General features: G+C 36.3%; 1 protein-coding gene across 1 annotated transcript in view; it reads left to right on the top strand.

Moving 5' to 3' along the window:
- LOC118802020 (cyclic nucleotide-gated channel cone photoreceptor subunit alpha) overlaps window positions 1-15,091 on the top strand; it is an 18,819-nt gene continuing 3,728 nt past the window's right edge. Inside the window, exons 1-7 of the mRNA XM_036562468.1 lie at window positions 1-317; window positions 9,905-10,043; window positions 10,217-10,246; window positions 11,074-11,226; window positions 13,264-13,332; window positions 13,921-14,109; window positions 14,234-14,335. Of these exons, the coding sequence (XP_036418361.1) occupies window positions 9,952-10,043; window positions 10,217-10,246; window positions 11,074-11,226; window positions 13,264-13,332; window positions 13,921-14,109; window positions 14,234-14,335 (635 nt within the window). The 5' untranslated portion in view covers window positions 1-317; window positions 9,905-9,951. The remainder of the gene's footprint in view (window positions 318-9,904; window positions 10,044-10,216; window positions 10,247-11,073; window positions 11,227-13,263; window positions 13,333-13,920; window positions 14,110-14,233; window positions 14,336-15,091) is intronic.

Genomic DNA, 15,091 nt, shown 5'->3' on the forward strand with positions numbered 1-15,091 from the left:
TCAGGCGGGCTGTGCTTCATCGAGGATGGAGCACGAGGGACAAATCTGTATGTAAGCAACGTAGCTGTGGAGACGGAGAGAGCACATCCACGCAACATTTGACAGCGGATCATGATAAACGCTTTTCTGGAAACGGATTTCGTGGGAAACTGAATTTCGCTGGGAAGGCAGAGGAAAGCAAAATCATGTGAAACATTCGAATTGCTTCTGGATAGTCCTGACTTTTGTGACAGAATGGAATTACGCTGGACTTTCGAGTTGATCACTTTCTTCATCTGCAGTCAAAGGGACTGAAACATTGTCTTCTGCTCAGCCTGGTAAGTTTAACGCAGCTTTAGTGAGTACCATCGACGGGGAATACCTCAGTTATCTTCTTTTTTCAGGAGTCGCTTCAAAGCCGTCCAGTTTGTTAACAACTTTCACGTAACAGGCTGCCTTAGTGTTATATCAGAAATGGCGTTTCTGTGGCGTATGTTAACAAAGTCCTATGTGAATCGCTCACAGACATATAGAAAAATGAATTATAAAAAGATAATGACATACGTCATGGACAAACAGTGCGAGCAGTAAACTTGCGAACTTCAGTTTTGTCAGATTAACGAAAGCAGCAAAGCATTGACGCCATGTTTAGGCACTATTCGACGTTATTCATTATATATCCTAATGAGATTTATTTTCCGAATGTGTTTAACAGAAGTGTTCTCATCTTTTCACTTACATTCTGAGCCCAGTTTCCTACAATGTCCTCTTAAGATGTGTTGGAAGCTGGATTAGAACAGTATCTGGCTGGGCTAACAGTTCTCAAACACTAGCAAGCTTGGAGTTTACCAGGCTAGGCCCAAGATACCAACACATTGGTACAAGTGGCATATTAGAGACAGGTACTTAAAATGATATTTAGATAAATGTATGTAATTAGTGTTTGAAATTATGCTATACCCAGGTACCAAATGGAAATACTGTTCCTCAGGATTTCTCTTGATTGTGGCTTGTGGACTACAGAGGTGATATTACACACATGAATCTTAGTGGTAGAATTCCATGGGAGGAAAGTGTGTTTTTCTGGTATGAACATCCATAAAATGTATGTATATTTTTTGGATGTTAATAGAGTAATGCAGTGGATTCCAAAAGAATGGAAAAGGGAAACTTGTTTTAATTTAAATCCATGAAAACATCTTACAGCTGTGGTATAGGGCAGCCTTTTACCGCAGCTGTCAAATAAAAGGCTCCCTTAACATTTTCATGACTTTAAATAAAACTAAAACAATCATGGAGCAAAAGCCGTGAGTATTTCGAGAATTTATCCCCCTTACTCATAATCTGAAATTGCTTGTTTGGCAGCTCAGATATCTGTGATTTCTAGTTTCATACAATAGGCTACATCAGAAAACTGTAGTATATTTCAAGTTTATTTAATAGGCTACATAACAAATATCACTGGTAAAGCCCTTGGCTGTGCCGTCTGACATGCCAATAGACAGAAAGTTCAGTCAATACATTTTTAACTAAATAATGTAATTAATGGCATGATCAACAATGTTTGTTGTTTCTGACTCCACAATTTAATTTTGCTAGTGTTAGCTAATGAGAAGAGGGGGCTAAATTACTGCAAATTCTATCCTCACATGTATTACTTAGTTATTAAAATACTAATCAACTTGATCACATTTGAAAATCTCAGTCAAGATTTTTTGTCAAAAGATATCTGTAATCATTTCAAGGCTTGCCCTTTGACATATGAATCCACAGTGCTTGTAAAATATTAAACTGTGAGGCCTTTAGCATTCTAAAGGTTTCTTTCTGAACTTTTGAAGTTTGCAAGGAACGATGGAGATGTCTGTAATGCAGTTGCTAGGGAAGCTGTGAAAGTACGAGGCCAAAGCTCTGGAAGTTAATCACCTCTGATGCTAAATACACATGCATAAAACCAATGAGAGATTTTTTCAAAATTTTTCCTTAAGATTTTAAGAGATTTTCTTTCTTCTTTAAACTTACAGTGGTTGCACAAAATATTTGGACATTTTTGCCATACTTAAAAATACATTAATTGCGTTATATGGGTGGTGCCTTTCAAATTGATATTGTTGGAACAGTTTCTTTGCAGATTTTTGCAGGTTTGCATCTAAAATTTCTTTGTACACACCAAAGTTCATGATCCCATTTATGAACCCTGACATCACTGTAAGCAATACAGCCACAGACTCTTACGTTTCCACCTTTGTTCTTTATAGTAGTTTTTCTGGTTTGAATTTCTCTCCAGGCTTTCTCCACCCAAAGAGCCTACAATCATTTTCATCTTGTGCTAAAAGTGTTTTTTTTTGTGTGTATAACAAAAATGTGAAAATATAACAATGCAGGTGATCCAGCAATATCCAATTTTGAGTGAATATAGAAAAACTAATGGAATTCTAATGGAAAAATTATGCTATAAAAATAGTTTAAAGTTCTACATCATAAAATCTGTCTGCATGTGGAATCTGGTCAGTATGTTGTATAGATACATTAAAAGGCTGAAAAATGTTTGTTGTTTTTTAGAACATTGGAATATACTTCACCAGATTACAGTTAAAGTTTAACTTAAGCCAGAAACATGTATACATAAATATTATAAATAAAGTATGTGTACAGTGTATACACAAGCTCTCATTTTCCTGTGCTGCACAAGTGGTGTTAGCAGTTTACATAATAACAAGTTCACAAATTAACATTCTAATGTAACATTTTTGTCATAAATGAAATAAATGTGGAGTAACATGTAATTTTTGACCTTGAAATATTTTTCTTCCTGGACATGACATGGCCAATTCTTTTTCAAATGTAGCTACATGAAAAGATTTAAGAAGATATCAAGTATTCTTTGGGCTAATTCTTCATAGGAAAGCTTAAAAACAGGAAGATCTGTCCCATGAATTGCTGCAACATGTGAATTTCTCAGCTTGAAACCGCAGCCAAACCGCTTAATCATCAATCCCTTACAAATCTACTGAAGCATTAAGAGACTACACACTGATTGATCCTAGGTTTTGTTGAACAGTGTTCCACCTTCCAAAAAAAATAAAAAATAAATAAGGCTACTTATTTATGCATTTATTTTATTTATATATGTATTTATATTATTATATTATTTACGTTTTTTTATATTGCTATTTATATTAAACTTAAGTTTCTTAAGGGTTTATCAGCTTGAAACCACAGCCAAACCACTTAATCATCAAACCCTTACAAATCTACGGAAGTATTAAGAGAGTATACACTGTTTGATCCTGGGTTCTAATAGAAGTTAAACTGTGTTCCACCTTTAAAAAAAAATCAGTAAATAAATAAGTCTACATATTTTTGTATTTATTTCATTTATATATACATTTATATTATTATATTACGTATATGTGTTTTTATATTGTTATTTATATTAAACTTAAGTTTCTTAGGGGAACAGAGTAAAAAAAGGAAATTCAGTATCAGTTTCAGCCTATACTCTGAACCATGACCATTCCTTCTGACAGTCACTGAACTGACAGCATAACAAGCAGCCCATTTTATTCCACTTGTCAATTGGCCATAACCATGATTATCCATAAGAAGCACCAGACATGTGAGATAAACTGGGGCTACAATCAGACACTATATGCTCTAGCGTCTCATAATGATGGAAGACATTAAGGAAATATTATATTAATAATCTTTGATAAAGTCTGTGGATAGATTAAACCATGGGTATTGTGGTATAGGGAGCAGAGAGAGTTTGCCCACAGAGAGGGAATGAGGGGTTTGACTGATAAACAAAATAGCTCAGGAACTGTAAAGTGGATCAGTAGAATTCACTTTTTTTGGATCTTATGTAGTTATGTAGTAATTTCTAAAATACTTAATGAATGTGTTGGAAACAAGTTTGTAAATTAGGTGAGGAAATGAGAATAAGTAAAAGTGAAAGTAAAAGTAAAATAATCTAGTTGTGTGGCAGACTCACCAATTAGTACTTATAGGGTTCCATTAAGAATAAACTAAAAGACTTTCACCGGGTTGTATGTAGTGAACAGAGACTAAATGCAGTCTCCCCTATCCCCTTCTCAAATCCCAATAAGACTGTAAGCAATACAGAAGTCTAGTTTAGTGTATATGGATATGTATATGTTCTAAAGCCGAAGCTGCTACAGAACGAGACAAGTATTTTTACTATTATTTCTTTGAGGCCCCCCAAAAAATCTCTGTACAGACTCTGCTGTTCTTTTTCTGAAATTGGCCAAGGCAGGAGAAGTAGAGGAGTGGATAAATTTCTACTGAAGTGCTTTCCTTTGCATTCTTCCTTCACCTGCATTGACAGAGAAAGGAGATGTGTCTGATTGCAGAGCAGAGGCTCACTTTTTGCTGAACACCTTAATTCTTGGCTTGTTTTTTAGAACCTGACTACAGTTTGCCATGGTATTTATCTGTTGAAACCCTGCCTATGTCCTTGTCACCTCCATTGTCTGGAATAAATGCAGAACTTCTTGTGCGTACATAAGATGATGGTATTGTCTAAGCTCTTTTGCTACATGGAAGGGACAGACGAAAGGAACGACTTTCAGGAAACCAGGCAGTGATATCTTGGAATGGCTGAAGAGTGAAGTTTGGAGCTCTGGTTATCTTCTTGCAAAGGACAGTTCCTGCAGAGTATGAGTAACCAAGCATTGGAAGTACACATTTACTGGAGCTCCAGGGATATTTAAAAGACTTATTGTTGTGGTTATTCTGGTCAAATGGTACAAGAACTAAATTGGTGGAAACCCCTTAGATAGTAAAGACATAATCCATCTCTAATCTTGTGTGGCCAGTAACTGGAGAGAGACATGACTTGAATACATCCATAATTCCCCTTTTGGCAACACTGTAGGACCAGGAGCTAGTTCTCGACTGGGTTCTGGAGAGGTTGGCTCAGGTATTTGATTGACTGTTTTGCTCTTGTAGTAGATTGTCCAGCCAGGTGGCTGAATTGATAAGCTGGGCCAAAAGGAGACTGTCATCCAGGCAAGCAAGTGCTCACAGTTTTGGATTACTTTTCTACTATCATTGCCTGATGCGTAGTCCAAGGTCAGTGATTTTAATGGGAACGAGGACACTGCAGGAGGAATCTTGTTTATTGAACCAGTTGAGAGGGGCTAACTGCAGACCATGAAAGAGATTGGTGACAGGTTTTTTCACGCACTACAGAGCAGGTAGATGACTAATGATATGATAAATATTGTATTCAAATGGAAACACTTAAAACATGCATAAAATGAGGTCCTTGGAAAATATGTTTACATTCCCCAAATATGACATTTCTCATGGAGTGTGTCAAACAGTGGGATCATAGAGTATAAACTAATTTATAGAACATAAATTAATTGCACATTGAGTTTCAGATTGTACATTACAATTAGTGTTGGACGATTTTCACGATTAACTCGGTTAATTCGAATTAACGATTTCACACGATGTTAGAAATGTGACAGTCGAGTTTGTACATGTTTACATTGCTTGTACTTTAATTAAAATACCAACAAGAACTATTCAAATTTCCAAGACGTTCGAAAAACGCATCTTAAATAAAACAAAACTCGCCTCTCACAGGTCTGTGCGCTGACCTCGGCCGCGCGCGGTAGAAAAAACGTACACAAACACTCCAAGATGGAGGAGGCGGCGCTTCGCAGAGGAGTGAGCTCGTACCAAAGAAAAGTGGGAACATCAGCTGAGTGGTGTGGAACTGGTACAGATTTGAAAAGTCAGATGTTGAACAAATTCACGTAAAGTCTAAGTTGTGTCTAAAGACAGTTGCAACCAAATGTAGCAGTACGACGAATCTGTTCCAGCACTTACGACACAAACACCCAGTGGAACGGGAGAAATGAGTGAAACAACGCTTTGAAATGAGCGGGGTTTCAGTGCGACATTGTGAAGGCCTCAGTACTGCTTGCGAAACGAAATTCTCGAGGGTTGTGCGAAGCCGAAAACCCCTTCGCGAGCTTATAAGCTCGCATACTTTCGGCGGTTTCGTGTTGCTTGTCGCGGATGCTCCACGTGACGCTGTGACATTTTATGATAAGTTTCATGACTGCTGGAAAACGATTCTTTCACAGTTCTAACAGAGTTGTCCATCTTTGTTTCATGGAGTTCGCCCAGCTGCCATGTGCGCGACACGGCGAATGAAGCCTCCGCGCGACGTCTGCGGTTGTTCGTTTTCTCCGCAATTCACATCGTCTCCGTAAGAAGTCTGCTGAGACCTTTACCTTTCAAATGGCTTCTCTTAAGCCTGAAACAGTAGATAGGCTCGTGTTCCTTTCAAGAAACCTGTAAAGAACCTTGTGGTTTGCACTTTTCTTAATGTAAGGAGGTCATGCTTGCACATTATTTAAAGTGAGAGATGCTTGTGAGCTTTAAGGAAGCTGCTTGCTATTCTTAAACGAATATCACTAATTAAGATAATCTTTTATGATTATAATCATAATCTTTTATGCTTTATTATATTTTTTTGTTACAAATTTTGTTGTGCTTGCACAGTTTGAGTCCCTTGAAAGGATATTTACAAGTAACCACTATTTGCACAATTTAATAATTATAGGTGGTGCTGTTACTATTTTTGCACTTCTGCAGACTGTTAAAGTGCAAAAAAGAAATGTTTTTTCCAATGGCATTATGCAAGAACCATCGGAATCGAGAATCTTCAATAAATTTTAAAATAATCGAGATTTTACTTTTTTGCAATATCGCCCAGCCCTAATTACAATACATGCCATTTTTTTCAAATACAGTAGTTTACTCACACCCCTAAATTGAACTAACTTAATTGAACTAACTGAAATGTACTGAAGCATATCAATGTGTGAAAAATCACTCCTTTTAGACATGGCTTTTTGTCTTGATTCAAGAATCAAGCAATAGTTGTCCTGCTTCAGGCCAGATGAAGCTGCTCACACATTCATGTTGGCTAGAGTGTGATATTTTCTTTACATGCTGAACAGCAGTGGGTGGGTGGGGCGGTGGGGGTGGGGGTTAGTGGAAACTGGAGAACTAATGTTGTAGTTAAATACAAACCTCAATTCCAAATTTTAAATAGTAATAAAAACAGAAAGCATTGATTAGTAAATCCTGCTTAAAATGTATCAAATTGAAAACAAAACAAAAAAGATTTCTTTTTATTTTAAATATAAAAAGTTCCAAATTTGTGTCTGCAACACATACAAAAAGTTGGAACAGGAGTATGTTTACACTGTCTTACATCACCTTTCCTTTTAACAATACTTAATAATATTTTGGGAACTGAAGAGGTTTGGATTATAGGTTGAACAGTCTAGCTCTCACACTCAGGTTACACAACCATGCTGTTGTAATACATGCATGTGGCTTAGTGTTGTCATGTTGAAATAATGAAAAAGATGTCATCTACAAGGCAGCATATGTTGCTCCATAATGTTTATATATATTACTGTGTTAGTGGTGCCTTCACAGATAAGCAGGTTACCCATTCCTTGGGCACTGTTGCACCCCCATACCACCACAGGCCCTGGCTTTTGAATTGTACTCCAGTAACAGTCTGGAGGGTCCTATTTTTCTTTGTTTTGGAGAGCACAATGCCTGTTATCTCCATAAACAATCTGAAAGTTTGAACTCATCAGACCACAATACACAATTCCACTTGGTATCCGTTGATTTAAGATGAGCTTAAGACCAGAAAAGGTGGCAGAGTTTCTGGACATTGTTGGCATATGGTTTCTGCTATGCATAATACTTTCTTAACATGTATTACTCAATGTAAACATTAACAGGACAAATCTGTTACACATTAATTACATCTACTTGCTTCAATATTGAGTAATTTTGAAAGCAATCATTTATTATTTTACAAAATAAAAACAAATTTCTTTCTCAGCTTTTTAAAATGCAGTGAGTGGGGAATATATGTTTCTTCAGAACAGTTTACAATTCATTTTAACAATAACCAATAGGATCCATAGAGTCACATGTGGTTTCTAAGAACATTTTCTAAGAAAAGACAAACAATTTTTGGGTTAAGGTAGAGAACTATTCCGGACAGGTATTCTTAGAGACTTTTAAATGTTGCTAGTTTTAGCCTGCCCAAAGTAGAATATCAACATTAGAGTGCAGACTGCCTTTAGCCTTACACAGCTTGCTTTCCTGGAACAGAGCGGAGTGATCCTCTTAACATCCAAGATGTACTGTGTATTTATAGACTGTCAACGTGCTACGGTTTTCTGCTTAATTTTTCTGTCCACGTGTTTTACCTCTCCTCTTTTGTTAAAAGAAAGGATTCTCCAAGAGTTATTTTTGAAAAACAATGTCTTAAGCTCCATGCAACTGATATAGATGTAAGTGCCTCCAGTCAGATTTAGAAAGTCTATTTTTACTCATGCAGAAACTACCTTAAAGGAAACATGTTTGTGAAGACAAATGAAAAGGCAAACCATAGACTCCTGATAAGGCTGTTTGGCCTTAATTTTATGTAACACAATGTATGCCTTACAATGTGATATGTCACCTAGTGTAAAGAGCAGCAGGCTTTTACAAGTGGAGTTACGAGGTTTTAAAACAACGGCGATATTTTTAGGTTATGATCATATTTTCAGATTCTGTTTGATTTTTCAGATTTGATTTTAATGTACTGTGCAAAATCTGACATTGTCCTTCATTTATTTAATTTCAGAACAGCCATTAGGTACAAGTCAGGAGATATTTCTGAGGACATTAGATGTAAGTTTGCAAAACTAGATTTTAAAAAGTAATCAAAAGATTTTGAGAAAGTGGGACTCCTAACAACCATGCGAAATCTGATACACCACCAAAATTGTCACCGTCTGATAAACAGTAAAGCGATCATCCTTGAGAGAAAATCAAGCTTATTTTGCGTTCTCTTATAAATGCAAAAGTCTTTCTGTACATCCTTTCGCTGTGAGAAGACAGCGCAGCGCTATGAGTCTGAAAGGATGTTCAGCTGTAAAAACTAGACAAAAAAAAAAAATTCTAATATCAAACAAAGAAGCTGCTGGTGTTTTCAGAAAATTGGACTGGCCACCCCAGAGCCCAGACCTCAGTATCATTTATTGTATTTGGGATTACTTGGATCATGAGAAGCAGAAAGGTAACCAATTTCTAAGACTGAGAGATGTGGAAAAATATCCCTGCAGATTTCTTGGAAATCTTCTCCTGAAAAGAAAGGTAGCTATAATAAACACAAAAGGTGGATACAAAAAATTTGTGAAACAGTTGATGTTGTGTTTAGTTGTTGAGACTTTTATGTAATTTTCTTTTACATAGGTTTTTTATGTTTTTTTCCAGATGCTGAAAATGAATATGTTGTACTTAATGGCTGTCCTGACTGGAAGTTAAATTCATGAAGGGTGGTTTGTGGCTTTGTAAAGAAAGCTTATTAAAAAATAAAGTTAAAGAAATGTAATGTGATGTTCACTAAACCGTTGAAGAATCATCTTTATGCTAAAAATGCTTTTGTGAAACCCAATTCTGATTTGGCTCAGATAAATGAAAGTTCTCAAATAGTACGTTTTCAGTGGCTGCAGCATTGGCTATAGCGCTATAAGAATCACAAGCTCTAAAGTTTATAATTTCTTTAGAAAAAAGGCCATTTAAGCGTGTCATTTAAGCTTGTGTCTGTCCATAGCTTATGCCCCACCCGCTGTACTCTGATATGCCTGCTTTTGATAGCTGACAGTGGTTTCCACAGCAGTAAATGAGAGATGCTTGAAAGAGAGCAAGGGATGTATTTGTGATAGTTTCAAAATTTGATTTTTCAGTACTGTATTCAAATTGTAACAAGCTTAGCAATAATATGCACGTTTTATCTTTGTGCCACATGCATATTTTGAATTGAAAATTTGCTGTAGTGTTACTGACTCCTGTATCATTTCTGCAGCTGTCGCAAACATCTCCTGTGCAGTTGGTAGCATAGCAGGAGAGGGAATGGCCAAAATCTGCACAGAGCAATCGTACTCCACCCGCAGGTCTGCTTTTACTCCAGAGCCGGACCCCGAGTGGGTTGATAGAGAAGACAGGTCAGATCACACGTACAGTCACACATAGACATATGTATTTTTTTCTTTTTGCTTATCTGAATCTTTGAAATGGTTATCTGAATCTTTGATTTACCTTCATGTCTGAATCAGTGCATTAAGATGTTTCAATGCAATTTCTATCTGATCTGGCATCTGTGTCTCTTGAAAAGCAGGTGTTATTCATCACATGGAGCTTTGGGCAGGTAATTTATTTTCTGTGCCTCTGGAATGACACTGTAAATACATATAAAGTTAGGGGGGCACCACTCACGAATTGTTATGGCCAATTTCGTTACAGCCAAATTAGTGACTGGTGGCCAATGTGTTGGCTGATTTTTATTAGCCTTTTTGTTTTTTAACCCAAAGCTCACACTGTGTGGGCTAAATTGACATGTGAAACACACTAACACATTTCTTGTGCTTTTTAGCCAAAGTTAGCCAAAGTTACAATATAAATAACATTATTTGTTTTCTTTAATGGGCCAAACTGTAATTTAAAAAACAGTTGCCCCTTTAAAAACATGAATCAAATGAATTGCTATATTAAAAGTGAGAGTGAGTGAACAGACTATTCAGCACAGTGAGTCATACATAATTATGCTACAGTGTTTTGATATAGGTGTAGCAGTGAACTAACCTGACTCTAACCTAATAAATTGAAATAAAACACAATAAAAGAAAAGCACAATAAAAAGCCTCATCTTACATTCATTTCAGTGACATCAGTACCCAACATTTCAGTATGTAAATACAGCAAAATACATGTATTTTAGTGGAAACTTGCTTATACAGTGTAGAGCTACTTCTGAGATGTAAATAGACACTTTGAACACTTTATACATGTATAGCTTTATACATGTTTCACAAGATATAGGAACAACAATGGTAAAAATAACTATTTAATGCATTAAGATTAAGACATCTCCCATGGTGGCAGTGGATCAGTAAGTAAAAACTGTTATTTTGCACTTGGCACAGATAACTTGTTTTGTAAATAATAACAATAATAATATGTTTTATCTTGTCTTAGGATATCTCGGTTTGTGCTCAGACATGGAGGTGTATCACAAAGGAAAAAAACTGCAAAAAGCAGTTCAATAACGGAGGGCTCTGAAGATGTTCCGGAACAGGGTGGGGAAAGCTGGGACAACAGGGAAGGTGAAGATAAACTGCGAAAGAGAAAGTGAGTGAGATGTGTGTTGCTTTATTAGCAGTAGCCAGATAAATATCACTTAAGTGAGCCATTTAAAACGGCTAACTGATAATAGTGATTCACCTATGCCACTGCTTTTACAGTGTAGAGCTGTATCTGAGACAGTGGCATGTGAATCATTAAAAGAATTCTCCAGTGTTTTCAACCTAATTTACATCTGCAATCACTTATCTTGGATAGTAATTTCCCTTTTCCTTTGTAAAAGACCTAAAAAAAAACAGGAGAAAGGAAACACATCTGCCCATGTACTTCTATTATATGTTTTAGGTAAACATGTTCTTCTGTTTTTATGTAAATACAGGGGAGCACTTTATTTATGAAAATTTATATATGATCTCGCCCAATGACAGCTGGGATAGGCTCCAGCACCCCCCCATGACCCAGAAGGATAAGCGATTTAGATGATATGTGTGTGTGTGTGTGTGTGTGTGTGTGTGTGTGTGTGTGTGTGTGTGTGTGTGTGTGTGTAATCCAGTGGTGGATGAAGTACACAAACCATGTACTTGAGTTAAAGTATAGATACCCAAGGTAAAATATTACTCCAGTAAAAGTAGAAGTCCTCCTTTTAGACCTCCACTTGAGTAAAAGTACAAAAGTATTTGCCTTCAAATGGACTTAAGTATCGAAAGTAAAAGTAATAAAAGATTAATTATAACTCTAATGTCCTGTTACCATTTTTGTAACAAGACTCTTGCTTCATTAACTCATTTTAGGTGAAAATACTCTAGTGTCACTCTTGGTAAACCAATCTTTGAACAGTCATTAATTCATAGTCATTAATGAATCTTTAGTCATTAATGAATCTTTGTCATTAATTAGTCTAACGCTGATGTCTATTAAAATTATCAAAAGCACAAAACACTGAAGGCAAACAATTTCCATTCGGTAGAACCAAGTGGCTATGAAATAACCTTTTGTGAACAAGCAAAGTTTCGGTTTAAGATTTATTTGCAACTTAGTTACAAGTTTAAGTTTAATAAAAACTTGCTTTAAACAAAGGTTCACAAATGAGTTTTCCTTTACTATATTGCATCTGTAGGTCTCTGTTCATAAACATAAACTAGCAAAAACAAATTTACTATAAAAGGAAATAGTGTTTGTATAAATTCAGAAAAAAGACACATGCCAGTCACAACTGCACGCGTACATATTTCTATATTGTGGTCTATTTACACAAAGTTAGGTTAGTTCCATCATTTATGTTGGCATAGGCACCAAAATTTTATGCTGCTGCACTGACGTTGATCTGTATGCTTGCACTGGGTAGCTATGACCAACAGGTCAAAACAAGCCCAAAACAAAGTGCGCACTGTACCCAGATTGTGTGCTTGCTTTACACTTTTTTCGTTTTGACATGTTACGTTTTTATACACACATAAGCCAAAAGGAACTACAGATTTCGCATAATGTAGTGGAGTAAAAAGTAAATATTTGACTTTGAAATGTAGTGGAGTGAAAGTAAAAAGTCGCCCAAAATGGAAATACTTCAGTAAAGTACAGATACACAAAAAAAAACACTTAAAGTACAGTAACAATTTACATTTACTTTGTTACTGTCCACCACTGATATAATCTGTGTATTGCCTGTTGTTTGCTACATGTGTCAGATAGAGTCTAGGTTAACAAAAAGCTAGAGTTTTCCTTGAAGAGCAGAACTGTCAATACCCATTTTCAGTGGGAAGAATACCTTCCTCTCCAGACTTTTTTTGAGACAAAGCAGATAAACGAAATTTTAGCTTGGGCACATCAATAGAGGTGGGGCAAACAGTGTTGCTTTTTGCATTAAGCTGATTGCATCAATCTATATTCACATCTAAGAAAGTCACATGTAAACTGTTGTGTAAAATAATATATGCTGACAACAACTGAACTGGGAGAGCCATTGAGCCATTCATATGGTTCAACTACTGATACAATTTACTCATGATACACATCCTTAATGCAGTAAAAGCATTATGTTTCTGACTAACTAACGCTTGTTTTGGTTAACTTTGATCTACTTTGCAGCCACAACAGGAATAGTGGTCACTGGCCTCTTGCTACACTAAATATGAATAACTGCAACAACACAGATGAGTAAGTTAGTTAAAGGGGAAATCCACTGAATTTTTTTAAATATAGGAAGAACTTAATTTTTTTGCCTGCATGTACGCTCTACCCTGAACATGCTGGTTTTAATTCAGTTGGGAGTTACCCCCCTCCAAAAGTACACAACATACTCCCTGTCCCCCCATCATTATTTGGGGGTAGTCATGGGCTGGAGGTTAGGGAACCAGCCCTGTGACTGGAAGGTCACTGGTTTGATCTCCTGAGCCTACAGTACGTGACTGAAGTGCCCTTGAACAAGGCGCCTAACCCCTAACTGCTCCCCGGGCGCCTAGGATAGGGCTGCCCACCACTCCGGGCAAGTGTGCTCATGCCCCCTAGTGTGTTGTGCATTCACTAGTGTGTATGTGGTGTTTCACTGCACAGATTAAATGCGGAGGTGAAATTTCCCCGTTGTGGGACTAATAAGGGTCACTTAACTATAATGGTTAAATAATGCAGAAATTTGAAAAATCTGTGGAATTCCCCTTTATATATTATTATAATGTTTTGTACTTTACCATATAATACTAAACTCATTATGGTATGATATTAATCACACAAAATAATTTATTAAAGCAAACCAAAGGATAACAAGGAGATAAAGAAAGATGACAAGAAAGAGGACGTAAAAAAGGACGAAAAGAAAGATGAGAAGGTGGAGAAAAAAGATGACAAAAAGGACGAGAAAAAGGATGATAAAAATGATGCAAAAAAGGATGACAAAAAAGACGACAAAAAAGATGACAAAAAGAAGGAAGACCCACCGTAAGTAGTTGAAGTTTAGAGGATTTAGCAGCTATTTTAGCATATTATTGCCATTCATTAATAAAAATCTTCAAAAGGATTTAAAAAGCTGAACAATTAATCACTAAATATGTACTTTTTTCAGAAAAGAATATTGGATAATGGACCCTGCTACAGATATGTACTACCACTGGCTTACTATTGTAGCAATACCTACCTTCTACAATTTGATGATGCTCATCACCAGGTAATTTATGACATGGTTACATTAAGCAGTTCTTCAGGGCAACAAAGAAACATGGAAAAACAGATTATATTTTTTTTAAACTTCTAAATCCTTCTTTTTAACACCTGCTACAGATTCTATATCAGGGCCTATGATAAGGTCACTCGAGAACATTTAATTTGTTTATGGATCTAGTCACTTATTTTCCCTGGTTCTAAGCAACTTTACTTGGCCAAAAAAGTTATCCATAATATTTACTGGTATCACTTTGTTCTGGCTGTTTGTCCCTGCTGAAATAGAAGCAACCTCAAAGCATGATGCTGCTACTAGTATTCATTCTGTTCATGCTCAATATACTGCTTGACACTGAAACTATAAATTACATGACCACAGCACATTTTGCCAGATTCAGGTGCACTGATGGAAATCACAGTTGAGCTTTACAATGTTTAAACAGTGATTTCCTTCTTGCTGTGTGTGTTTGTGCAGTATTCTGGAATTATTGACTGTTGAAGATTTCAGAGTTTTTACTAGCCTTGGAGTGGCATCTTTTACAGGTTTCTTCATGGTCTGGAAGTTTAGCTTAGATGGACAATTTAGTCATTCTTTGTGTTTTGAAGTGTGTCTTCCACGTCATAAGTACAAAATAAAGACTGCACACAGGTTTGTTAAGAGATTCATGTTACTCTCTTTTCTTGATCTGTGCTTTTTAGTGACTTTCTGCTTTATCTAACTTTTTTCACCATCTCAGTGAGGAATCTTAAAGGCACATTACTG

The sequence above is a fragment of the Colossoma macropomum genome, unplaced genomic scaffold (genome assembly GCF_904425465.1).
Source record: "Colossoma macropomum unplaced genomic scaffold, Colossoma_macropomum, whole genome shotgun sequence".
Taxonomy (NCBI): Eukaryota; Metazoa; Chordata; class Actinopteri; order Characiformes; family Serrasalmidae; genus Colossoma; species Colossoma macropomum.